This window comes from Anser brachyrhynchus (genome assembly GCF_964034855.1).
Source record: "Anser brachyrhynchus genome assembly, chromosome: 3".
NCBI lineage: Eukaryota > Metazoa > Chordata > Aves > Anseriformes > Anatidae > Anser > Anser brachyrhynchus.
In genome coordinates, this window is record NC_137696.1 from 90652087 (window position 1) to 90678708 (window position 26622).

Below are 26622 nucleotides of genomic sequence, written 5' to 3' on the forward strand. Positions count from 1 at the left end.
GGTGTCTAAGTTTGAATCTCACAGCAAAGATCGACATTGTGCCTAACTCCCAGTTAAGGCAAGCAGCATGTCACTTCAGCTCCCTCATTTATATCACCATGCATTTATTAAGTCCCCACCTCATCACCATGTTATGGTATTCAAAGCACCACCACGAAGATTTTCCCTTTCCAAATTCAAGCACCATCTTTGTTCTCCCTTTTATCCGTCACATCAGATACAGTCATTATGATAGTTCCCACCCAGTATGCCACAGCCATTTCTACGGTGCAGTGGAAATCAATAGCATTTTTCCGTGCATCAGGGATTTCCCATCGATATGTACATGTAACGATTAAATGAGCAAGGGTTCTGCTGATCTGAATAAGCCTGGGGGCTTTACCCCTGTTGGTACCTCTGGGAATATCAAACTGTGTGACACTGTGACCTGATTTAGTTTTCGAAGGTTTCCACCCTTCTGTCAAAAGCAGCCCTCCTCTCACTTAAGCTGTGAGGTGATGCCCATTGCTTTCAAGCATACGAAAACAGCTTTCTACTTCCCCCGCCAACTCTTGAATGAAATACCCTGGTCCAACAACCTTCCCATCCAAGCAAGCAGTTACAGCATCAGTCTTGCTTTACAGAGACAGAAGAAAACTGCAAAACATTATTTCTTGCTCAGGTGATTCACACAGTTGTCCTGTCCAAGGGAATCTGAAATGTCACACCATTTATCTGTACTGCATCAACTGCTACATGGAGGACAGTGCCTTAAACACATTATTTGAAGGTTTTAGATTAACAGGTTCAAAACTTCCATCGATTAGCCCCTCTGCTGATATTGCACAATATCTGAGTTTATCCAGTTCAGCAGCTGATTTAAGAACATTAACCTTATCCTGGCTGGAGCAGCTGATGGAGAAGTCTGATTAGATTGTTCTGAACAAGAACCCGATGTTCAGTACAGGTACTGAATATATACAGTGCCTAAATTCAATTCCTTTATTACTTACATTCAGTAACTAATGATTAGTTAGCTGCTAACCAAATGGTTAGTCATGATAATTAGCCTATGAATTAACAAAACAACAACAAAAGTCTCTTCCTTATTTCTTAATGTTTCCTATTGTTTTTTAGTTGCTTTCTCTGCTTATAATTTTCTTATTATAATTTTCTTAGCTGGAGTAGGCATGGAGATGGATTATGAATCTCTTTCATCCCATTTGCAGCAGCAACAGCATTTCAGATTCTGGCCTGGCCTGCTGCCAGATACAAGCAATACATTTCCTCCAGTTGCAAGCAATAAAATTATTCTGTCTTTGTTATTCCACATTTCTCTGGATCTTTTTGAAGGACAGCAATGATTCTCCGCCAGCGCTGCTGTGATGAATTATATGCTTTAGCTGTTTAGCACAAGGGTGAGCTATACAAAGCCACAGGAGGCTGAATTTAAAAAATGATCCATGTGAGATTTTATTGTTTTTCAAATCATTTTCATAATAGTAATGCAAATACAGCAAAAATACTAAGTGCAATTAGGGAGACAATAAAAATTAGGAAATTCACAGACTGGTTGTTGTTTTTTGGCATGCCTGTTTTCTGTGATTTTAGAGTCAAAAAATTAAAAGCTCCGTTCAGCTTGGGAGACTCCGTGTCAGCTCTATGCCTCCCGAGTGCTTTGGTGCTTTTGAAAATATGTTTCCATTTCCTCCTCTTTTACTGGAGTTTCTGCCAACATGTTTACAATTGCATCCTAGCCTATTCATTAAGTTACATTTTCAAGAAACCTAATTATGCATATTCAGAGTTCTTGTACACAACCAATATGAATAAGACAGTTTGGAGGATCTTCTCAATTCTGACTTTCAGAATCATGTTTTTTTTTTTTTTCTTTTTCTATTGAAATGGGTAAAAATTTCTTCTCCTAAAACTTGTATTATGGAGGGATGGTAGTCATTTAATTCCAAGTGCATTGAAGCTGTACTTTGTCACAAATACGATTATATTTAATAGTGAATATGTTTGTATGGTTTTGGGGTGGGTTTTTTTTGTTTGTTTTGTTTTCGTTTGGATAGTTGTGGGTTTGTTTTCTTAAAAGGATTATATTCGTTAATAAATCTTATCCCATTTCCTTTTTTTTTTTTTAATTTTCATGTAGTGGTTAACAACGAGTGCTAATTTTTGAGTGTTTTGAACTCCAGAGACAGTGTTGTTTAGTGCAAATATTCAGTCTCCCTCTCCAGAGTATTCCACTTGTGCCTTTCTATGCAAATATGTTGTAACAACCTTTCTATGAAATGCTCTGTTTTAATTTATTCTATCTGAATTCCTATGCCATTCCATCACCGTCCTATGAGGACATATTCCACTAGGAAGTTAAATGACATGGTAAATAATGCTATTTGGTTCTTTTTCCCCTTTCTCTGCCCAGAAAGTAGTCTACTTGACTACATTCATTATCAAAGATTATCATTAGGAAAAAAGAAAAAAAACAAAACAGCAGTATCGTAAAGTAATAACAGTTGATGATCAGAAGCCTTCTTTGTGCAGTAAAATCCAACAGGGTCAGTAAATTAGGTCTGCCCTTGAATTCAAACTTACTTGCTAGGCTTACAGGACACTTTCACCCTTCTGTCAATGTACATGCCTTGCTGTGAGCTCCGGGGGTTACATGATCTGATGCCATCTCTTTTTCTTCCTCCTGCTTTAAGGGAGCTTTGCTTTCAAGCTGCATCACACCCATACACCGCACATACGTATAAATAACCATATCCACATAAAACCTGCCAGACACCCCACTCCAACACTGAAGTGAAAAAACGTTTTATTTCCGTTTTTCCTCTTCCCTGACGAGCTGCCCCTTCCCGGCGCAGCCCCGAGCCCCCCTTTCAAACCCCGGGCGAGGCCGGCGGAGGCGGCCCGAAGCCTCCCTCGCCCCCTTCTCCGCCGAGGCCGGGCGGCGGCCGGGCAGAGCAGGGCACAGAGGAGCGGCGCCGCCACCCACCGGCCGCCATCTCCGGCCCCACTCCCCGCGCCCCGTCCCTCACAAGCGCTGCGCCCCGAAGCCAAAATGGCGGCGCCTCCGTCCCGCGGCCGCCCTACGCGCGCCGCCTTCAGCGGCGCCCTTCCGTCCCGCCCCCCGTGCCGCGTCTAAACCAATCAGCACCCGAAGCTTTACCCCCCCTCCAATCGATCTCCAGGAAACTCTATACTGTCAGCGCGAACAGCCAATGGCCGAGGGGGAGAGCCCGCCTCCTCCCGTTCCCGGTTGCTGGGGCAGCGGCTGTCAATAGCCCCCGAGCGGCCCCTTTAAGCGTAGCGTGGCAACGGCGCCGCGTCCGCAGGTACCGGAGGCAGGGCCGGGCCCGGGCCTGGGCATGGGGCCGAGGGTGGACGGTGGGGACGGGGACGGGGACCGGGGACAAGGGACCGGGGCCGGGCAGGGTGTCCGGGGCCGCTCTCCTCGGCGGCCGGGTGCGCGGTTCCCCCCGGGAGCGGGGCCGCCATGATCTGATCTTGGTCCGTTGGGCTTCTAAAAGCATGTGTGGAGCTCCTGGTTGTGTTGGTGGGCTTGTCCTGTTCTGTGGTTGTTTTCTATCTATTTATTTATCTATTTATTTTTGTTTTTGTGTAACAGACTAACAACTAACCCATATTTTTTCCCTTCCCCCCCCCCAAATTATTAAATGTACTATGGCAAAACAGGTACCTCGGTGGATTTTCCTCAAGCAAGTTAAACTTCTTTTTTAATCAATCCAGGCTGCTTGGTAACGGCTGAAAAGTCAACGAGCCAAAGCATTTCATAATTAGACAGTCCTCAGGCTGACTGAAGTAAAGCTCGAATATCCCAGTGATTCATTTGCTCTAACGACAAACTGTGTTTTTTTATCTTAATCAAATTACACCGTAAACCCATGGAAAACTGAATCTTGCAAGACCTGACAGACTATGGTTTCCTGTTTTGTAAGTAAAAAAATGTGATAATATTACTAATTTACAAAACTGAAAACCATTTGGAGATTCAGGAAATGGTTTTAGAGATTCCTCAAGGGAGCTTTTATTGGTTCACCTTTCTCAATTTGTTTTCAGTCCCTTGATTTTTTCAAAATACTTCCAGAACGCATCAGAAATTGCTGTTCTTTGCTATCTGTCAAAATGATGCTTAACAAAATATTCTCAAAAGTGGGTAATATCCAGCGCAGAAGTGGATAATTCTAATCCTCCAGTTTTTACATTTTACTTTACAAAATACAATTTGTCTATTTTAAATACTGTTATGAAAAGCAGTCTTCCAAAAGATTATTGCCTTTTCAATGAGTACTTCTGGGACTATAAAATGACTGATCAGCTTTAAGTTAGTAAGTGAAAACGAGTGTTCTTGTTTTATGTATATAATTAGACATCTTGATAATTGAATTGTAGACATTTACATTTTTCCCTGAATGCAGTCCCACTTGTTTTCATTCACATATGCTTTTTTTCTCCAGAAAAAATCTGTGCATGAAGATTCCTTTGCGTCTTTCAGTATCCTACAGGCAGACAAAAGTAAAGTATATCTTGGCTACATCCACGCCGTTGGAGTTATTTGCCCCACACAGAAATCACTGCTGCCACACAGGTTAGCCCCACTTAGGTTAACACCTTTAGATGTGGTGCCTCTGCTGCTGCTGTGCCCACCCCAGGAGTCCAGGGCTCCTCTGGATGCCACATGTGCCCCAGTGGCCCAGAGACAGACCAGACTGCTTGAATACCACCAGGTTGTTTTATTCAGCACATTGCTCTCAGCAAAGAGAGGAACACAGATGCAGAGCCAGGAATTGATTGTTAATCTAATTAAAATCTTAATGGTTTAATCAAAGACTTAGTACTAGTCCAGATAATAAACACAGTTCAAGTTATGCACAGTTACAGTGATGCAGGTACAGCCTCCAGTACCAAGCATGTTTTCTGGTGTTAACTTCAGCCACATCTGGGACCTGAACGGATCTGACTGGCAGGGGGGAGTCTTTACAGCAAGTCACCTCTTCCCATGCCTCCCAGGGAAGGCTTTGGGATGGTGGATGCTAACAGTTTCTTCTTCTTCACCTTGGGTCCATGTGGGATCATTTTTTATGCTTGTTAATGCACTGTACACATTGCTCTTTCTTCACTGACTCACGGCTCCATCCGACTTTACTACAGTGGTGTGTTTGTTCTTTGTTCTGTGTGTTACCTGTAAAACTGGTTTTGCCTTTTTCCCAAGATTGCATCCTTCTGATGAGCAGTTACTGACCGATGCTGAGCTGTTACAGCGTGGGGCCCCAGTGTCATCCTGCATTTGTGCTTTCAGGCCCCTGCAATCCTCTCATGGCTGTGCTCCTCTCTGCTCCATTTTTCCGAGGGAAATAGATAGTTCACTCCCAGAGCGAGCTACTTGTTGCTATCTGTTAGTTATACATGTAACTATAGGTGCTTGAGCATATGGTTGTACAAAGCTAAGCAAAAAGCAAAAACGAATTAGATAAGCCACGTGGCTGTTAGCTAATTTTGCTGCAACTAAATAAACTATAGCAAAGCTCCAGGCATCCAAAATGAGTCCAGACAAAGTCTGACAAGTTGCGTGGCCCATTTTTGTTAGCTGAAAATACAGCCTGTGGCTTCTTACAAGCAATGACATCGCCTATATATAGCTTTTGTGGCTATAGCCTACAAACACAATTACAGTTTTCAATGTTTTTTCATTCCAGATGACTGAAATAATGTGAGGTCTATGTTACAGCCCTCCAGAGTATTATCTTTATATTTTCAGAAAGATAAAAGATAGAATTAGTTTTATGTTAGTTTATATTTTATTTTATATCTTCTGCATTCCCTGAGATTCTATCTTGTGGAGTCAGAACTGACGCAGCTTTACCTGTGCACCATGTAGAGAGCAGATTGTTCCCAAAACTGCATCTGTGTTTCAGCTTGGGAGCAAGGTAACAGAAATTCTGTGCAGATGATTGTGAGAGCAGTTAGGCGCGAATGTTGATCTGCTCGAGGGTAGGAGGGCTCTGCAGAGGGATCTGGATAGGCAGGACTGATGGGACAAAGCCAGCTGTATGAGGTTGAACAAGGCCAAGTGACGGGTCGTGCACTTGTGGCACAACAACCCCATGCAAAGCTAGGGGAAAAGTGGCTGGAGAGCTGCCCAGTGGAAAGGGGTCTGGGGGGCTGGTCAATAGCTGGCTGACTGTGAGCCAGCAGTGTGCTCAAGTGGCTAAGATGGCCAACGGCATCCTGGCTTGTGTCAGGAACAGTGTGGCCAGCAGGACCAGGGAGGTGATCATCCCCCTGTACTCAGCTCTGGTGAGGCCGCACCTCGAGTGCTGTGTTCAGCTTTGGGCCCCTCACTACAAGAAGGACATCAAGGCCCTGGCGCGTGTCCAGAGCAGGGCTACGAAGCTGGTGAAAGGCCTGGAGCACAAGTCCTGTGATGAGCGGCTGAGGGAACTGGGGTTGTTTAGTCTGGAGAAGAGGAGGCTGAGGGGAGACCTTATTGCTCCCTGCAACTACCTGAAAGGAAGGTGTGGGGAGCTGGGGGTCAGCCTCTTCTCACAGGTAACTAGTGATAGGACTAGAGGGAATGGCTTCAAGTTGCACCAGGGGAGGTTTAGGTTGGAAATGAGGAGAAATTTCTTCAGGGAAGGAGTTGTGTGGCACTGTAACAGGCTGCCCAGGGAAGTGGTTGAGTCACTGTCCTTGGAGGTCTTCAAAAAACGTGAAGATATGGTGCTTAGTGACATGATTTAGTGGTGGACTTGTCAGTACTAGGTTAGTGGTTGGACTTGATGATCTTAGAGGTCGTTTCCAACCTGAATGATTATATGATTCGATGACTTAGGAGTAGAGCTGTTTGGGAGGATGGTTGCACCTTGATAAATTCTAATATTCTTACTTGATCTTAGTCTTGCCGTCATTAATGCATGTGAGGGTCTTTATTGTATTTGGAGGCAAACAAGGTAATATGTTTATGGTTAGGTGTATACTTTTGAAATATAGCTCCATTAATTCAGAAGGAAAAAGAATACTCATTGCTGATCATTTGAATGTTCACAATCGCTGAACTCTCCGGCATGTGTTTAGCAATCTCTAGGACAAGTGATCTCAAGCGTAGCTTGTCTTCTTTCTCAGCTTTGTGGTGTAATTTCAGTTCTCATCTTTGATGTAAGTTTTAGGTATCTAATTTATTTGGACTTCATTGAAAATATTTAGGTACTAAACATTATTTTGGAGAGGTACTCCCCAAGTAAAGAAAAACACTCTCTTCCAAATAATTCAGTAACATTTTCCTAGGAGCTTCTTTGTTCAGAAATCTATGGGGATATTTATTCCTCTAATTCCTGCTGTATAGATTATGAGGGCAAATCCATCCTAGTCACTGGAGACAGAGTTGTGTGTGCTAACCACGAACTGGGCCAGAAAGCTTGAATTTGTAATGAAAACTTTCTTGGCAGCTGACATTTCTGTTCTGCTTGGCTATGCAATTCTGCATGTATAGGCAGTGGAACAGAAGGCTAAAAAAGCATGCTAAGTTTATTTTATTAGGAAAGCAAAGTGACCTAGTATAGTGAAATATCTACATCTTGTTTACAGGTATGTCATATGCCCTGTAGTGTAGAAGAGTTTTGATTGAAAGCAGCTCATTTTTTGTGTGTATGTAGTTTACTTAACCATTTAGAAATGGGTTAGGAGTTCATGTCATTCAACAGGCAGAACTGACGGGCTCTGGTGTGAGTCCTTTTTATTCACCCATTAGAGGCTTGATGTCTCGAAGTTGGAAAGAAGGGAGATGGGGGAGAAATAAGCTTGAAAACTGTGGTGAGAGACGTAAGACACAGGACGCTGCACATAGTTAAATACTTCATACATTGATGAGAAAATTCTTTTGACTGAGAAGGGTAAGGAAAATTTTGGATATATTTGCTCCATGATGTTCTTACCACGTGTCTCAAAAAATTGCAAAATAAGGTGGTTTTTACTTTGAGTTTGGAGGACATTTCAGTTTACATCAAAAGACCATCTGCAGGAGCAGCCCTTCTCTTTTATACCTGCTGCAGTAATATTTACCATATACCAGCAGCGTGGTCTCCTTCATCAGATACTTACAACCTTTAAAATATATATTTTTTTAAAGGCTACGTTTGCATTTTCATATAACGCACATGACACAAATATGCACTCCTTCCACCTCTTGAGGGCACGAAGCACTAGATGTTGTAGGATACAAGAGTACTTCCCAAGGCAAAGACCACACTAACACAGGTAGGGTCTCAGTAGTGGTTAAGGTTGGAACATGCTCCAGGCAAATGAGATAACTGATTTTTCAAGCACATTATTTAGCATCATTTGACTGTCAGAAATTGAGATATGGAAAACTTAGTCAAATTCTACAAATACTGTCTCAATTCTAGTCATAGGAATAAATTGTTAATTTATTGGGTAAAAAGTTTTTCAGTATGTTTAAGTTAGTTTCCTGAATAGCTTCAGACTTTTACTTGTCTTCTGTCTTGTTTTCCAAATTCTTCTTCTCCTCTCTCTAACCTGGCAGTAATTCCTTGTTCTAGATTTAGCTGTGGTACTTTTCTCATTCCTCTTCTGATGATGAAGTGCCTCAAACTACTGAGTATAGTACTAGCTCCGTTCCTAGAGTGGTGTCTGTCCCATGTAATATAAGTAATAAAGCTAATGTAGCAAAGCATGTGGCATAAAGTTATAGGAATTCTGAATAATTTTACAGTTCTTCTACCTTTCTTAAGAGCAAAATCACTCTCACTCTTCTCTCTCTCTCAGTTGTTACAGAAAAATGCATTCTGAATGGTAACTACTGCTTGCTGAACTGAACTACAAAGATCTCATGCTTTGGAGATGAAGATGATAAATACAAAGAAATAATCCAGCTGCTGTCATTGTGACTACTAAAAGGTCTTTTGTGTCAAAATGAACAGTCTTTGAGAAAAATCTGGAGAACAGCTAATTTAAAAAAAAAAATGGGAGAAAGAGTAAGAAGCCCAGATTCTGAACAAGACAGAAAATCAGATGGGGATAGAAATAGTGACTCCTATTATTCAGATGAAGATAATGTATCTCACTCATCTGGCCAGTCACCCACACTAAGCTATCCGTCTACAAGCCAAGAAAAGAGAGCTCACAAAACACAAACTTCAGACAGTCTTGTGCACTACCAAGGTAGGTAGATAGCAGAAATTGTTCCTTTGTAACTGCTCCAAAGAGTTAATTATGTTTGAAAGTTGAAATAAAAGTGGGAAATTAAGCATTGTAAGAATCTAGAAATAAGGTTCATGTGAATTATACTACAGATGGCACGTAGCTAGTGACTGTTCTGTGAAAAATGAAACTAACCTGTTCCTGCAAAAGGAAGATTTTAATGGTTTTCAGAATTACTCGTAATTTTTTAACAAGCAAGCACAGCTCCTAAACTAGCCTTTTGTTGAATTGTGCTGATGTTCTCTTTCAGTCTTTGGCAAAAAGACTCAAGGCAAGCCTGTACTATGCAGTCTGTAAGAGACAATTGTTATAATGTCTCTGACAATATACCCTAAAGATCTCCCTGTTGGGGAAGACTACTTGACTAAGCTTTACACTGCTATAATTGTGTACTTTTAAAACAAGCCAGAAAACAAGTGGCAATATGGCAAGAGAGAGTAAACGTGTTTGGTGAATGTTAGGTACATATGGAGTGGAAATTCAAAAGAAAGGGTTTTTTATAGGCCTTCCTTGAGAATAAAATATTTCCAATTTGAGATGTGATAGCTCCACTGAGCTCCCTCATACACACACCTCACATACATAAGCTGCTTTGTTGGTTGTAGAGAAAGTGAACATCCCTACAAAAAGGGAGAGAATGGCTATACAGGTCCTGGGCTGGGATGCCTCTCTGCCGTGTTTTGACAGCTTGTTCTAAATAGTTGTGAAAATCTTCTGATGAAGCAAGAACATCTTGTCTTGCTCAAGCAAATGCTGTTTCTTTTATAAGTGCTTGATACTGTAGGAACCATGTGGCTAACGGTATGATCTAGAGTGTGCCAAAAGATCTGACCTGAGGTTGCCCAGGGAAAATATCCTTGGTCCTGGTGCAACTGGTGTTTTGCTGAACATCTCTTTGTTCACAAGTGGCATCTCCTCCATAGCAGTCATGGATTAGGTGTCTGGGACACAAAAACCTCAGTTCCACTGTGCTACTTCATTTGGAGGGGGCAAAGAAATGACTAGTTCTTTGATGTTGCTAAAGCCAAGTATAATTATTACGTGGAGGCATGGTGAAAGCAGTGCTTTTGTGGGAAGACACTATTCCCCAATTTAACTATATGGTCAAAAGTGCAAACTTGGTATTGGAATTTTCTGTTCTGTCCTAAATGTGGGAGAAATTCTTGAAGGGGTTGGAAGTCTAGGCTGTGAGGTTCATGGGAATTTACTTAATTGGTGATAGGAGTGACATCATTCCTGCACTACCTGTGTTAGTTAATCTTCTCACACCTGAGTGTTATAAAAGTGTTCTTCATGTGGAGGGAAAAAAGGTTTTTTCCCTGTTTGTCCAAGCTGTGGAAAAAGTGAGCATAGAACAGAAAATGAATGAGTATATGTGCAAAATGTTCAGAGGAAACTATAAGATAATATTTTAAAGCTGTTATTTTTGCTGTCAAATACTCTCTGTAGATTAGAAGAAGTATGGTGAGCACCAAAGGGAAGGAAGAATTTGCAGTTGCTCACACCCAGTGTATGGGTTACTGCATTATTGTTGAATACAAGCTTTCAAACCTGTATGATATATAAGCTGGTGCTCAGCTTATTTATTCCAAACACTGTTGTCCCTTAATGAATATATACTCGCTGTATATTCAGTTGTTTTAAGATATATTTCAGTATATTATGTCCTTTATTCACTGAGTGTAGCTTGAGAGGCAAATAAGATAGAAACCTAACGTTTAGCTTTCATCTGTGGGGATGATAATAAAATAGTATCAAATAGAAATGTATGAGTGATGTGCACTAGTAATCAAATAAGGATACTTTGTGAAAAATAGCTTGTGATATGGAAATAAATTATTCAAGGGACAACTGAATTTTCATGGATTTATAATTTTTCTTTGGAGGCTTTTTGCATTGAGCCTTTAAAATTGCTGTTTTGTCTGTAAGCATGGCAGCTGGATTTGAAAACACTGTTTCATTTGTCTGAGAGAATGACATCTTGCATAATACATAACTAGCTAACACTCAGCTAATTGTTGCCGTTGTAAAAGCATTTGATAATATAGTATGCATAAGAGTACAGTATTTCTATCTTAAACTAATAAACATCATCAAATATTAATGAAACGTCTGTTATTTCTGATACAATTTGCAGATGATTACAATGCTTCTATATTGATGGCTGAAAATATTACCTCTTGCAGGAGATCGCAAACATAAATCTCCATTTTTTATCTATGAAAAGAAGCGTAAGCCTCTCACATATATGCTTTCTATTTTCTGGTTTGAAAGCTGCAGTCTCTGCTAAGTATTGTAAAATTGTTTCAGGCACAGCTTTATTCCAAAAAGGATGTCTGAATCGACAAATTGCATTGTCTTACAATAAATATGTTTTTTATTTTTCCTCTCTTAGCCACAAAGAAATCGGGTTCCAAATATGCACCAAGCAAAAGAGGGACACGGTGGGGTTTCCGTTCTCAGAGCCTCACTAGGGATTCTCCTGCGAAGGATATAGATCTCGTTACAAAAAGAGTTCTTTCTGCTAGGCTGCTGAAAATCAACGAGCTCCGAAATGAACTGACTGAACTCCACATCAAACTAGATGAGCTGCAGAAGGAAAACAGGGCGCTGAAGAGGCTTCAGCACAGGCAGGAGAAAGCCTTGAATAAGTTTGAAGATACAGAAAACGAAATCTCTCAGCTCCTTGCTCGACACAACAATGAGATTAGAATACTGAGGGAGCGCCTACGAAAATCTCAAGAGAGAGAACGTGCCACTGAGAGAAGGCTGAAAGATTCAGAAGACGAACTGTACAGAACAAAAACTGTCTTGCAGAAACTGAAAAAGCTGTCTGCAGATAAGCACCTTGCCGAAAGAGATGACCTGGCAAAGAAACTAGCCTATGCAGAGAGCAGACTTGAGGACAGTGAAAAAAGAATTAAGGTGAGATGACCTTTTTTTTTTTCTTTTGTAAGAAATTTTGGTTCAGGTATTTCTTACCAGAAAGAGCTTCATGTTGTTTTTATTTTTTCCACTGTGCTAGAGCAAATAGAAAATTATTCTTTTTTACATGTAAATAACATCAAGTAAATTATTTCCAAGGTAATTATATAGTTATATACTCAGTAGTCAAGCATTGAAATTGCTATTTACAAATTAAGTGTTACTTGTCAGTGTATACACAGTGAGCTTGTGCTTTTAAGTGCTTTTATAGCTAGTAATAATGTTTCAGAAATGCATGCAGCTATAATGTAACTTTACGCAGTCTAATTTATTCTCCTGAAAGTGAAGCATTTAGTAAAAATTTACTGGGTTTTCAGGGAATCATATACTAAAATTTTTCCTAAAAAAAAAATAAATCTTCACTCTTGTGAACTACATTCATACAGCGTTTGATTGTCCCCTATTCTGCACATCTGAGAGCTGAGCTGGAGGAAAGTACAGCAATCTTTTTCATACCAAAATGAGCTTTAGTACACTTTGTAGGTATCCATTTTAAGAATCTTGTGCAATATACTTTAATATTATTCAGCAAAAATATTTAAAAATATGTCTTAAAATCTCATCTTATTTAAAAATAATTGTGTTTGCAGTTTTAAACTGCTGGAAGTTGTATGCAATACTATTTTGACATTATATTGGTCATTAAAATGATGTTAAAGTTTGGTGACTATATTAGTACTTAAAGCTAAATTACATCACAGAGATAATAGATACTCGAAATTCAAAGGATTTTAGTGGAAACTAAGCTCCCATGAAATAAACCCAAAAATATCAAGATAGAAAATGCTGCTACTCAAATCACCTCACCCCGTAGTGTCACCATCTGGCACCTGTAGTTTTATGATCAGGTATTTCAGCATTTGTGGTAGTGGATAATGTTAAAATGAACCATGCCCTAGAAGTACAATTTTTTTCGTCTATTTTTTTCCTTCTCTCATCATCACAGGCTCACTTAAAACAGGTGAGAGTATCTAAATGCAACAACAGTCACAAATCTATTTTTCGTAGAAGAAGGTTAAAATTATTTCTTGTCTTCTTCCTTCTAATCCTGTACTTTTAGGGAGGTGTCCTGTTTTGAAACCATCAGGTCAAGATTGTCTTAGAATTTCAGAGGTGCACCCTTTGCATTGTGCCAAGAGCCTTGGGGAATTGATTAGCGTATCCCATGATGTCCTCAAATTGCCCCTCTGTATTCCAGAAAGATGAGCTGCAGCAGCTGTGCAGGTGCTCTCTTTGCCCCCTCAAAACTAGGGCTAGGGTTTATGCGTGTTTAGTGTTACAGTAACGGTGTAGCTGATCTCTGAATCCAAGGTGCTGGTTTTCTGTAATATTTTTAAGTACCTTGACCATAAAAAGAAAAAAAAAAAAAAGAAGAAAACAAAAAGTATCCCTGCTGATAAAAAAAAAATATTATTTTGTTGTTTTTATTAAAGGATCTGGAAAAAAATCTTGAATTAAGTGGTAGCAGTTTTCAGCGAGAGTTACAGTCAAAGAAAAAAAAGGTGCATGAAGCTCAAGAAGAAAACAGAGTTCTCCAAGAAGAGCTTCAACAACTTAGTCAGAAGCTGAAGGTAAAGTGTGAAGCAATGCAAGCTGGTATCCATGCTGTGGCATTTTATCTTTGGAAGTATCTATAATCGAGTTTGAATAGTTTACCAGTGATTGCACTTTCAGACATGTACTTGATTATATCACATGTGAGCTCTTTTCCTGCTTCAAATGAGAAAGTTCTGTGCTCTGACCCCACAGCCTGTTTATGAGCAGGAATGTCTCCATGTTAATTATTGTTAACACTAGTTAAGAAAAGCAAGATCAAGCACATAGCCAAGAATTGCCATTAAACCACAAGATCAATTGGAAAACTAGGTATTGAAGACTTGATTTTTAAAATCAGATCTGCAGGCATACGCAGCAATTTATGTTAGTAATGTATTTGCATTACAGTAGGTTTGTGTAAAGATTAATTGGATGTACTTGTGACACCCACATGTGTACCCTGTGACAAGTAATACTGCTGTCATTGAAATGTTTAACATGTTATAATACCGAAAATTTATTTGTGTGATCCATAAATACATCACAAGTCTTAGTCAAGGTTATGGAAGTACTGGCATTTAGTTGTATTTTTGCTGTAGGGTTGCAACATTTTTTCAGAGTATTTTGCTAATGATTTGGGGGGAGGGGAGGAGCTCTATCTGCATTTTTTTACAGCATAAGAAAAGTTAAGAATTTGATTGTTCTCCTCAAAACATTGAACAAGAACTAGTGATGCCCTTACTTTATAATTACAACAAGTATTTTCAATTTAATTTACAGCTTTGGTAATGACTAGTGAATGAAACATTAGTAACTCATTCTGCTACATCTCTTTGACTCACAGGAAAAAGAAAGAGAACTTGAAGCAAAAAATATATATGCTAATCGTATGTTGAAGCTATCACCAAGAAAGGACGTGGATATTTTACAAAGAAAGAAAGGTAACATGTAAAGCAACAAAGGCAAAAAGATTAGTACCGTCACTTTTAAGTTAGACTCTGCTAGGTTATTTCATGCATGCCATTAAGTGTTTGACCCCACTGCTGCTTGTCCAGGAAGGCTTACTTTTTTTGCACTGTTTTTAACACAGCAGTCATTACAAAGAAGGGCACAGTATGATGTTTTTGTGACTGCAGCAGAACTAGAGCCTAGAACTTCATCAGTGTTCTTAATTAATTTTCATATCAGAAGTTCCTGGGTGAAGGAGGAGAGGGAGATTGTTTAGTAAATTTTCTAGATTTCATAGATAACGTCTATATGACAATAAATTACAAAGGCTTTAAAAAAATAAAACCTCCCTGCTATATTTTGTGGATGTTTTTTATTTATTTTTCATCAATTCATATTTACTTTCTGTCAGATCAGCTGCAGTACTTTTTTCGTCAGAGTGCATATGTCACAGAACATAATCTTCTAAAAACATCAATGTAGTCATTTCTTCTGGTGTGACAAGGCAGCCTGAAGCCTTATGTTACCAGCATAAATATGTGTTTATATATGTCTGTCTGTACGTGTACTCAGACAATCTTCAATGGATCAGTAGAATCTACTCGTCAGAAGAAGCAGGAATTTCTGGGACTGTTTTAAATATTTATTGTGAGCGTTTCAGTTTATCTGTTGCTCATTTTAGGATAGGTATTGTACTATCACTCCATTTTAGGTTCAGGCTTTGATAATGTCATTTAACAGAGGTAGGTCTGTGTTTTAAAGATACAAGTTAAAATTAATTTAATGAATTTGTTTCTCTAAATGTACCCTCTGAGACAAGATGATGATTGGGATATTGTGTGGAAAATTAAAAAATATATATATTCAGTATACTATAATGATTTTATAAATAGCCTTTTTTTTCCCTATTTGTGTTTTGGTTTCAATGTAAGTTTTTACATGCAGTTTTTTTAGTTAGCATTTACAGATACTGAAAACAGTTACGTGAAACTTATCAACACTTTCCATTTCCATAGTTGCAGATACTTAAAAATGAGGGATAGATGCATAGTGTGATATTTTCAAGTGAAAATGTGACTTGATTTGTTTGTATTTTCTACAGCCAACAACCAAAATATTAAAAAAGGAGCACAGCTCACAAAAGGAGTACAGACCAGTGGATACTTCTCACCAGTAGAATTTCCTCCAGAATCAGAACTTGTTTGTGGTGACACAATAAATAAGAAAGAAGGGATTCTTCCCAGAATAGTGAGTTCCATAAAAAAAACTCAAGACTTTCTGCAAATAATTCACCTATAGGACTGCATATTTAATGCACAACTTGTATGTTAGAAAAAAATATATATCTAAATATACAGGAAATATAATTTAGAAAACATTCTGATCTTAAAGTGTTGTCTTTCCAGAAATACCATGTGCCATTTTTGTGATAGTTCACCATGTTCAACGTCTTACTGATAACCATTAGTTCAGTCTGTTTCTTTTTTTCTACCACTGCCATTTCTTTGAAATTTTTAGGACTTTTTTTTTTTAATTTATTTCTAATGCTAATTTGAGCAATCTGTTGTAACAGCGCTGGCTGCCTTCGTCTCTCTTTTTGTTTTGATCTTAGTTATGGTTTCTTTTACTTTCCAAATTTATTTCACAATCCATAAATCTAATGCTTCCTTTTATTGTCAGAGTAATGGCATTTCTTCTGTCATTTCTCCAGCTTTGTGAATGTGGCTGTGTTTTTTGATGTTACTTTTTTCTGTTTCCTTTTTTTTGTTATAAAATAGCACCATTAGAAGCATTTCTGATACTTCTGTGACCTCAGACTAAAATCAAAGAGATTTGTAAGGTAGAATTAGACTGATTTTAGTACAAATTTTATGTTTTTTCCTTATGTAAGTCTAGGGCTATTTGTAAGGAATTATGCTCTGATGATTGTCTTGACTGGCTTCCTGATAGGACTGAAGTTTTTTCGTGGCTGAAAGCTTGGTTTGTATGTTGTCTCTTCCAGAATCCTTTCTGTAAATATGGATTTAGGTTAATGTATGCATTCTTCCAGCACTTCAGTGTGTAAGTTATGTAACGGCACAGTTGGTGTAAGTGGAGCTGGTGGAATGTAAATTAAATTTGGGTAGTCTGTGCCTTCATAAGTTTTCTAAGTCAAGCATTTTAAATATTTGTTTGCCATCTCTTTGTAAAATTTATTTTTATAAAATCGTAATGATAGTCGTGTATATGAAGGGAAAATACTTGAAATTGTTTGGACAGCAAGTTCTATTTTCTTTGTTCATTAAGTAGTAACTGTTTCAATTATTTTAGAGCAAAAGAAACTTCTATATACAGTAAAATACACTTTTTAGGGAAATAAGCACAAGCTACAAAGTCAGTATCCACATGCTTTCACTTTACTTCATTGCCACTGATTTTCTGTTAGTGATTTTTATGCTGACATTAATATATTTTCTGCAGCTTCTTTCCCTTTAAATGTATATTTACTTACTAGCTGATTTTTCACCCACGAATGAGCCTTTCTCTTTCTCTGTTTACTTGATACTCCATGACATTAATTCCCACTGTGAAACTGTCTGAATCTGCAACCCACTCACTTCAGTAAAAAGATCAGATTGTGGTAACTAATTGCTTGCTTGTTAAAACAAAAAGGCGATGGGGTCTGGCTTCTATTAAAGTCCTGGAAAAGGCAATTACTGACTTCTAAAGAGAACCACCCTTAACACAGGGACAGTTTTGGTTTATGACATAGAAGCTGCAGTCTTCCTGACATGTAATAAGGAATAGAACTGATTATCTGTTCATTTGTTTCAGATACATAAAACTGTGTTAAAGATGATGAGATTTTAGGACCAAAATCCCTAGGTTGTCAGAGTTGGTTAGGTTTAGATGACTTGTTCATTTTTGGGTTCAGCAGTGAGAATATAATTTCAAATTGAAATAGAACTTCATATCATATTTTTCTTGTTGTTGTTCATTGCTTTATTTTACCCTATTAGTTTGTTTTGTATCAATTTATTTCAGGAAAAAGAGCCTCAAGACCTTGAATGGAAAGAACAAAGAGACCTCCTAAGACAAGACCAAGACAGGGAAAGGGAAGAGAAACTGAAACGTGCTCAGGAAATACAGTCTTTAGAGGAGAGATTTCAGAAACTACATGACGGTAAGAAAATGGGCAGCTGAAAGCTGGAAAATGCAATGTAGAATACTAATCAAGTGTGGCTGCTAGTTTTTTCTTTGTGTGTATATGTGTGTGTGTGTGTGTGTGAGAGAGAGAGAGAGAGAGAAGAGTGAAATGATTTTGCAGAGGTCACTACCGTGGAAAATTATTTTCAGTTATATTATGCAAAGAGAATCAGAAAGAAATAAAGAATATAGAGTAATTTGTATCCTTTATGCAGATGTGATTAAGTATGCAGCAGCAAAAACTGCTGTCCACTAAGAAATATTAAAATCTGAGAGACTTGGATTTACAAAATAAGGATGGCATAGAGATAAATCAGCATTTACCCGCTGACTTGCTAGATGTTATTAAGGTAGGCAGTAGATTTTTACTATTGTAGAACAAATCTGCTTTCCTTAATTTGACCTGTTTTTTCAGCAGAGATCTGCTTCACTTGTATCATTTGAAGTTGTAGTTTCTCTTTTCACTTGTGGTTATCTGAATCATTTGGTGTGGCTATTTGAGAAATGTTAATTTCTCTTGTTACATTTCAATATTGCTTTTTTATTCATTTGGTTTTCAAAGCATGCTAGCGACTTACATGAATAAATCTCTTAATATTTTGAGGTATTTTAGATGGACTGCGTCCTGTCATGTTAAAATATTCTTTCAGTGATTATAGTTAAGTAATGGAAGCAGTTACTGTAGATTACAAGGAAGAATTCTAAAAAGGTATATCTGCTTTCAGAAGTAAATTCTGTGTAAAATCCCCTACCTCCACTAACATTAGTGCATGATTTGTACAAGCCAAGAATTTTCTCTGTTATGTCTGTAAGTAAGATGATTCTGACCATGCTTCCCATCTTAATGTATAAGCTGATAGTTTCCCCATCTTATGTACAGAAAGATAGCTACTGTACATGGTATAATGATATGCTACTAAAAAAAAGATACATAAATTGATCCGTTCCAGTTATTTCTGTAAGTTTGATCAGTACAGTAGATACAGTACAGTAAATAACATGGAACTTTGTGAAAACAAAAATCAACAGTTTGAATGAAGAGTTCAAAGGGAAATGTCAATGTGTTGAATGAGGCAAGTAGTCATTCAGCTTTTGACCTAACGTGTCTATGGCATCTTGACAGAAAAATATTTTGATGACAGAAATACTGGAAGCTTCCTTTTTCTTTTATTTGCACTTGTTAGTAGCTAATTATTGTTTTGCACTTTTCACATCCCTTCATAGCTATGCAAATTGACATTTGGTATTAGCACAGGCATTATCATTGAGTTCATGTGGTGACACACAAGGCACTTGTGTGAAGCTGTCTATATGCAGCAGATGTAGTATGTTTTAAATCATTCACAACTTGAAGCAAATAATGACTTGCTATGACTATGTTGCCTGATAGCTTCACAGCAATAGTTCCCTTTATGGGGAAAAAAAAAAAGCATATGTCCCAGTGTCAGTGATGCTGACAAAGAAAAATAAAGTACCGTGCAAGTCAGAACTATTAAAATCAGTGATGCTATATGCTATATTCATTTTCATTCAAACACAGGAAATAAGGCAATTGGCAGAAATGAAATTCCTCTGAAGTTCTAAAACATGAATAATGTCCTAATCCCTTTATAAAAATGACAACATGCCTTTATATCTTAGCAGAGAACCTAGTATGAATTTAATTGTAATTTTTGAAGAATTTATTTTTACAGTAGGAAAACCACACTATGCATAGAAGAGCATATTAAAAACTGAATGGCTTTCTCTTAGATAATTTTCAAAATATTCTTATGAAGGCACTGTAAGACTAAATAATTCTAAATAATGTTTAAACATTTCCTGCAGAGTGGGAAGAATATGGTAAAATGAAAAAAGAAAGCAGCTTTTTATTGGATAAAGAAGATAAAATGAAGATGGAAACAGAAACACACAAACCTGAAATAGAGAGAGAAAGTACTGAAATGCTGGAAGAGCAACGAAAAAAAGAGTTTCTGCTTGCTAGAATGTATGAAATTGATAGAGAAACCCAAAATGTAATGAACATGAGACTTGCTTCTCAAACACCACTCCTAAATACAACAAGAAGATCCGATTCCCTGGAAATAAAAGAGAAAAATGATCAATACGTTGAAATTCCAGGGAAGTTTAGTAATGGCTTTGCCCAAGGTGACGGCCAGGATTGTGCCACAAAAGTACAAGGGCAGAAGCAGAAAAATCTAAGGACTGTAGATTTAAGTAAAGAGTTAACATTTGGCAGTTATGTACCTTCCTTTGGAAAAGGATCAGGGCGACCAAGTTGGCTTAATCAAAAAAGTGATTACCTAGATGAAAATATCAAGGAAAATGCAGATTTTACTAGTAAGAAAGAGAAGAAGTCCAATTTAATGGAACAACTCTTTGGAAGTAGTGCCAGTACCGCCTTCCCTTCTAAAAGTAAGGACATGACACATTTTGACATAGACTGGGAGTCTAGTAATACTCTTCTTGTCGATAAAAACAGTAAAGTCAAAGTGAAAGAAGACAGTGATCTTTTCAGTGAAGGAAGAAACCTAAACAGACACCGTCTGCAACAAACTGCACTCAAGCCAGGAGTTAAAACCCTTGGTTCTTTAGAAGATGACATTGAAGAAGTAATCTTACAGTGAACCTATTTTATATATTTCATATGTAAATACTGAAAAAATATTTTCATGTGATATTTATTAGGTACAGAATTAACACACTTCAGCTGGAGTGTAAATCCTTCTGAAGGAATCATTTGCTCAAAAGGGGGTTTGTATGGAGGAAAGATGCACTCTGATAGTACAGCCTCACCTATAGGCAGGAAAGTTCTTGTCAAAAGTAAGATGCAAATACAGCAGTGACTGTTTTGTCAGGAAGGCAGTGAAGTTGTCCTGAGGGACTTTGCTGATAGCTGAGTTAGCTGCTGGCTGGCCGCTTCAGCCAGAGAAGATGCTCTTGCCCCTTGTTGGGCTGCAGGCCTACGAAGCCTGTTGCCCCAGGGCACCACCAGACTTGTGCAGCTGTGGCTCAGGGTCCCAGAGGCTCCTTAGCACCGTGCCGGTAGGGATGCTGTGGGAAAGGAAGGACTGGCATAGGCTGACAGCTGTCCTGGTCCTTCTGAACCAAAACCCCTACACACTGTGGGAGGAGCTAAAGTCCCCATAGCACATGTAGGGAAGTGGATGCGGAAGGCGGTGTGGGTTGCTCCTGCCATGGGAAGAGGCAAACCCACTTGTGGGGTTGTCTTCACCCAGGGACCACGGTACACCTGGATATGTTTCCAGCCACCGAGTAGTTGCCCAGCTAGCTCAGTCAGTAGAGCATGAGACTTAATCTCAGGATCATGGGCTTGAGCCCCACATTGGGTGCCAAAAAGGACTGTAATGGTTTTACTTGGGTGGGCAGCCATGTTCCACCTCAGCTGCCTTCTCACTCCCAAAATATGACACAAAGAGCTCAAGGTTTTGAGCTCCCTTTTCCCTTTAATTAAATAATCCTTATCTCAAACCTTGAGCTCTTTGATGTCATGTTTTCTCTCTTTTCCTCTTTGAGGCTGTCAGACCTTCTGGTGTTAACTAGCCAAGTGGCTTCTGGTACATTCATGTCCCATTGTTTCCTCGTCCCAGCACCCAATGCTCATCCCAGCACCCAATGCTCGTAACATAATCTTTGTAACAGTTCATTGTACCTCTCAACCTTCCCAGAAGCTTGTGGGTGACAAGGGATGTGATACATCCACTCAATGCCATGCCTCTTGGCCCAGGAGGTGACAAGATTGTTTCAGGAGTGACTCCCCTTGTCAGACTCATGAAGGGATGAAAGACACGGACTCCTGATGGCTCTTGAACAGGAGACGTTTATTGCCCTTTTTCACTACTACATATACTTTCCCCATAGCCCCAAGCGCTGTCCACGCGCCCGAATCTGTCATACAATTGGTTAGAGACCCTCAGACGCGCGCCTCGAGCCAGCCAGCAATTGGCCACAGCCCAAAGCTCATCTTTAACACTGTAGCCAAGTTACTTTATCTTGACCTTGCTCAAGTTTTTGTTTCTACCGCTTGTTTCCTCATTATCTCTAATTCAGGGACGTGTGAAACAGCGCAAAGCCACCTGCAAATTCCTTTCCCACAGACTCAATTCTCTCTGGTGTACCATGTCGCCACAGCACTTGCCTTTCCAGGCCCAAGATAGTGTTTCGGTCAGTGGCATGGTGTACTGGATATGTTTCCAGCCACCCAGTAGGTGTCTGGCCAGATCAGTTGGTAGAGTATGAGACCCTTGATTTCAGGATCGCGGGTTTGAGCCCCACATTGGGTGCCAAAAAGGACTGTGGTGGTTTTACTCGTGTGGGCAGCCGAGTTCCACCTCAGACACTCTCTCAGTCCCCCTCCTCAAAGAGGAAGGGGGAGAAAATATGACACGAAGAGCTCAAGGTTTGAGATAAGGATGATTTAATTAAGGGGAAAAGGGAGAGGAAAAAGAAAAAAAAAAAAAAGGAAAGGCTGTGCGGAAGCACAGAGAGAGAAACGCAGTTACTCTACTTGCCGTCAATGAGCGATGTTCGGCCACGTCCGGGGAAGCAGGGCCTCACTACACGTACCGGTTGTTTGGAGGACAGAAGCTTCCACAACGAGAGTCCTCGGGCCGTTCCAGTGCTGTCTGGATCAGTCCATGGCAAACGGTAGGGCTGTGTTTCCACCCCTGGGGCAGTCGATTCCAAGGGTACTGGATGCCCCCTCCAACTGTGGCCTGCATGCTGCTGCCAGAGGGATGGAGAAAAATGCATTAGCAATATCAATTGTGGTGTACCACTAGAGCCTTTGACTCTAGTTCATATAGAAGTTCTAGCGTGTCTGGCACCGCAGCACTTCATTCAGGCCCTGAGAGTCCACCGTTAGCTTCCACTTGCCATTTGACTTTTGCACTGGCCATATAGGACTATTAAAGGGTGAGTGAGAGTGGTCAGATGTAGTCAATCTGCCAGGCCTCACTGTGTTGAAATCCAAGCCACCTCCCCCTCCTTCTTCACTGACCTTGGTGCCTGCAAGGCTTTTTCTCACTCTGCTCTCTCTCCCAGCTGCTTTTTTGCAGCAGTTTTTTTCCCCTGTCTTAAATCTGCTCTCACAGAGGCGCAAACAACATCACTTATTGGCCCAGCTCTGGCCAGCAGCAGGGCCCTTATCTAACATGGGGCAGCTTCTGAATTCTTCTCACAGAAACCACCCCTATGGCCCCCTGCTACCAAAATCTTGCCACGTAAACCCAGTACACCATCACTCTCTTTTGATTTTTGAGAATTACTTGACATACCATTATATATCAGTAAATTATACTTCTGACATTGGAGCATTATTATCTATTGCCGAATGAGTTGGCTAAGAAGACAGCAAGATTTTACGTGGCAGCACTGGCATTGGGGAAAGCTACTAGATGTGCATCTCTGGCTAGCCAGTGTGGGAAAGATTTTATTACCTGTAGGCTGTTCACAGTACGCTGCTTTCAGTTTGGAATACTTCTTTTAAGCTTCAGTTATTTTCTTTCTCAGACATCCAAAGAGCCTCTTAGCTGTGTCAGGAAAATGCATATGTAACATCAGTGTCATGAAATGGATAGAAGGGACTTAGCTACCGCAAAGCCACAGGTAGAAGGGAAATATTCTACCCTACAACCATGTTATCTCAGAACAACCTCAACAGAGACACAACTAACTCAGGAGAAGCTGCTCTCTTTTCTGCATAGGTTTTCTCTAGACGTTACTACCAAACTTATCCAACACTTCTCATATATTCAGGTTATATTTATTATATAATGCCATTTTTTGTAATTTCTGAATTTTCTATGTAAAAGTCCAATCATTACTAAGTTTTGTTTTAACAAAATGGTTTTATTAAAAGAGTTAAGTAAAGCTTGTGCGTTTAGATCATCTTTTACACAAAGTTCTGACTTTGTATATGATGGTTTTGTTACTGGAGATGGGGGGAGGGTTGGTAGCGACATTGCTAATCATGTAACTTGCTGCTTGGCGCATGTACGTAAATTGAAAATGTAGTCAATGAAGTATAAAGCAGAGGCATTCCAGAAAATAAGCTGAAGGTCATCATTCTTTGTTAGAGTGACAGATTTTTAAATGCCTCTCTGATGTGCTCCGTATGAGCCTGACTCAAAACATGCTGAAATACAGGGGATTCTCATGATTTCAAGACTTTTTGAATCAAGATTTCCGTGAAAAGAATAGCTTTTCTGAAAAGAAAGGCTGATGTTTGCGTCATGCAATAACTTTCTTTGCTCTCCCATTCAGAAAGAAAATTAGTCACAGACCCAGACCCAGGCTGTGGGACCATTCTCACTGATTGTCCTGCAGTGAAAAGCAATCCACGTTCACCTGCTTGCTTACAGTCCAAACCTGCTTATGTTGATTATAATATTACAGAATTTAGCTCATTCATTTTACTTAAAGAGGGTCAGAATATAAGTGAAATTCTGAGCAGAAGCAGTAAATTTAATTGTCTGTGTTACTTTTCCACAATGACTTGTTTTGGAGAATACAATGTTCCGAGAGGCAGGAGAAGTCTGCAGGTAAGCAGTGTAGGTGTATGTGAGTGGGTGGTTGTTTCTCTTAACTCTCTTGTCCTAATTGTGGATGAGTACTACCCTTCTAGACGAATGGGCTGTGTTCATGAAGATGTTGCTTGGGCTGTTTGTTTTTCTTTCCTGTGCCTGAGGATCATAAGACAGAAAACAACGATGTAGCCGTTGTGGTTATTAAGGATCATGTAGTGTATGGAGGGTTGATTTTCTTGTTGTTTCATTGCATGACGACCCATTAACATCTGGCAAATTCTAATTATCGTACTGAACTGATATGCCCTGCTGTTTCAATTATAAATGTATAGTTTCTACACTGTTTTGTATTATCAAATTCTTCTTAAATTCACAAATGTTCACATTGTGCTACCAGAATTTTCCTGAAGCAAATGTTGTGCTGCCTTGCACAAAAAGGTATATCTGCTTTAGGAAGGTGAAAATAAATTAATCTGCTAGGAACAGTCCCACAGGTATATTTTCAAATTTTCCCTGTCTGCTTTCTGTCTCTACAGGTTATTCATTTTTTTTCTTGCTATGCTTTACAGTTTTAGAATTAATTGTATGCAAATACAATTGCAGTTAGAAATATAAAGTAAGAACATAGAGCTTGAAGATGGACTCTTGTTGGGGCAGGGGCCAGAAGGCTGCATTTGTTGGTTCCTTCTAACATCTGCAAGCAGAGTTTCTGAGGTTGAGGAGGAACAGGTAGTTTTCTGCTGACTGGAAGCAACTTGTGCAAGGGTCTGTGGACCTTACGATTGGCCTCATTGATCTGCAGTGGTCCCCTTTACCCCTGGTCTCAGCCACACACCCAGGGAGTCTGCGCGTTGCTCTGGTGGTGTGAGTGCTTAAGAGCACGTGACTGATGGCAGGAGAATCCCCCTTTTGGGATGAAAAGCCAGTCACAAATGCAAGCTGTTTTGATGATGAGTTGGGATGATTTGATGTTTCTGTCCTGCTGTGGACTGTGTCTGTTAGGTGTTCACAATGTATGACTGTCACACGTGGTGTGTTTTTCTTTCCTCTGAAACCACAAAAGATGATGGGAGAACTTCCTGCCTTCTAGCATGGAAAGATTACTATAGCTGCATGAATTGTTTTAATGCGATACGCAGGGAGATGGTTCCTGTTGCAGGCAAACTGGTCTTCCACTTCTGGTCCCCAGGAGAGTGGTCATCAAACAAAATTCTCTGAGGAGCACCTGACAAAGATGGTCAGATGTCAGGACACACCTGACAGAGGAAACAGGAAAATTTAAGAGAAAAGATTTTTTCTCTCTTTGCGAAAGTACAGATGAGAAGTTTGAGGGGGGGTAGGGGGAGGGATGGGGAAGGGGGGGGGATCATAGTAGATAATCGGTAATGCAAGAGAAGAGATTTGAGTTGGAGGAGGAGAACTTGGGATGCCCTTCACAACTCTGAAGTGAAGCCTGAAGAAGACTACAGTAGTAAGAATAATGAACTGGGAAATGCTAGAAAAGATTTGACCGTTTTTCTCATATCTGTGGAGTCTTTGCCCTAGCTAAGGAGTAAAAAAAGTGATTTTTCAGAACCCTCATAAACGCTGTGCTTCTAATGATGCTTTGCTTGTTGCATATATACCTAAGGAGGGGAACTGCAAATCTATAATGCTTCCAGAATGGGGCTGCTTGGAGAGGATGTGCTTCGGCTACCTGGTAGCCTCAGGCTCATTGCTGGTGCTGAGGCAGAAGGTCTAATGCAGCCAGCCCAGAGCCCATTAGCTTTGCCAGGGGGCACGAAAGAATATCTGGTCTGGCATGGTAGGAGTAGGAATTTGATTAGGAAAATGCCTTGAGGCAAGCGGCTACAAGAGCCCCAGCAGGGCTTTCCTGGATACTTGTGCACCAGAGAGTGCTCAGGGTGAGCCTTCCCGATTCAAGGAGATTGTAATAAACTCCGCATAGTGCTCTAAAGCCAAGACTAGAAAGAATCGAGCTGCCGATTGCAGGAAGGGACGTTTTGTTCCCAGAACTACACGGCTTCACTAAGTGTGACCTGTTCTTGCTCTGACATGACAAATTTCAGCCTGAGAGACGCCCTGGGTGACCTAATCCAGTATCCCCTCATTTTAACGAGTGGTAATCACAAAACCTGGCAATAATTGTCCTGATTTTCTGAGGAGCATAGTATTGCAGTGCCCACTGATTTCA

The 26622-nt window shown here is 39.8% G+C and overlaps 1 protein-coding gene across 5 annotated transcripts; it reads left to right on the forward strand.

Moving 5' to 3' along the window:
* The first annotated feature begins 3190 nt into the window (after nucleotides 1–3190).
* Nucleotides 3191–23772, forward strand: LCA5 (lebercilin LCA5). Of its 5 annotated transcripts, none has more exons than XM_080583740.1 (10): nucleotides 3288–3323; nucleotides 3685–3942; nucleotides 4467–4597; nucleotides 8791–9186; nucleotides 11621–12150; nucleotides 13644–13781; nucleotides 14591–14687; nucleotides 15797–15942; nucleotides 17719–17857; nucleotides 19708–23772. In XM_080583740.1, exons 4-10 carry the CDS (start codon nucleotides 8988–8990, stop codon nucleotides 20505–20507), a joined length of 2049 nt encoding a protein of 682 aa, XP_080439866.1. In that variant the 5' UTR covers nucleotides 3288–3323; nucleotides 3685–3942; nucleotides 4467–4597; nucleotides 8791–8987; the 3' UTR covers nucleotides 20508–23772. The 5 variants fall into 5 exon arrangements, with proteins under 5 accessions (XP_080439870.1, XP_080439869.1, XP_080439866.1 ...); XM_080583741.1 differs by lacking the exon at nucleotides 3288–3323 and adding an exon at nucleotides 3359–3498 and having other exon boundaries at nucleotides 3739–3942; XM_080583743.1 differs by lacking the exon at nucleotides 3685–3942 and having other exon boundaries at nucleotides 3225–3323.
* Nucleotides 23773–26622: the final 2850 nt, after the last annotated feature.

Excerpts from the sequence above, each read along its gene's own strand:
- LCA5 (XM_080583744.1), top strand. The coding sequence starts at position 8,988 with ATGGGAGAAAGAGTAAGAAGCCCAGATTCTGAACAAGACAGAAAATCA. Across the intron at positions 14,688-15,796 it reads TATTTTACAAAGAAAGAAAG|CCAACAACCAAAATATTAAA; the intron begins GTAACATGTAAA and ends TATTTTCTACAG. Across the intron at positions 17,858-19,707 it reads ATTTCAGAAACTACATGACG|AGTGGGAAGAATATGGTAAA; the intron begins GTAAGAAAATGG and ends CATTTCCTGCAG.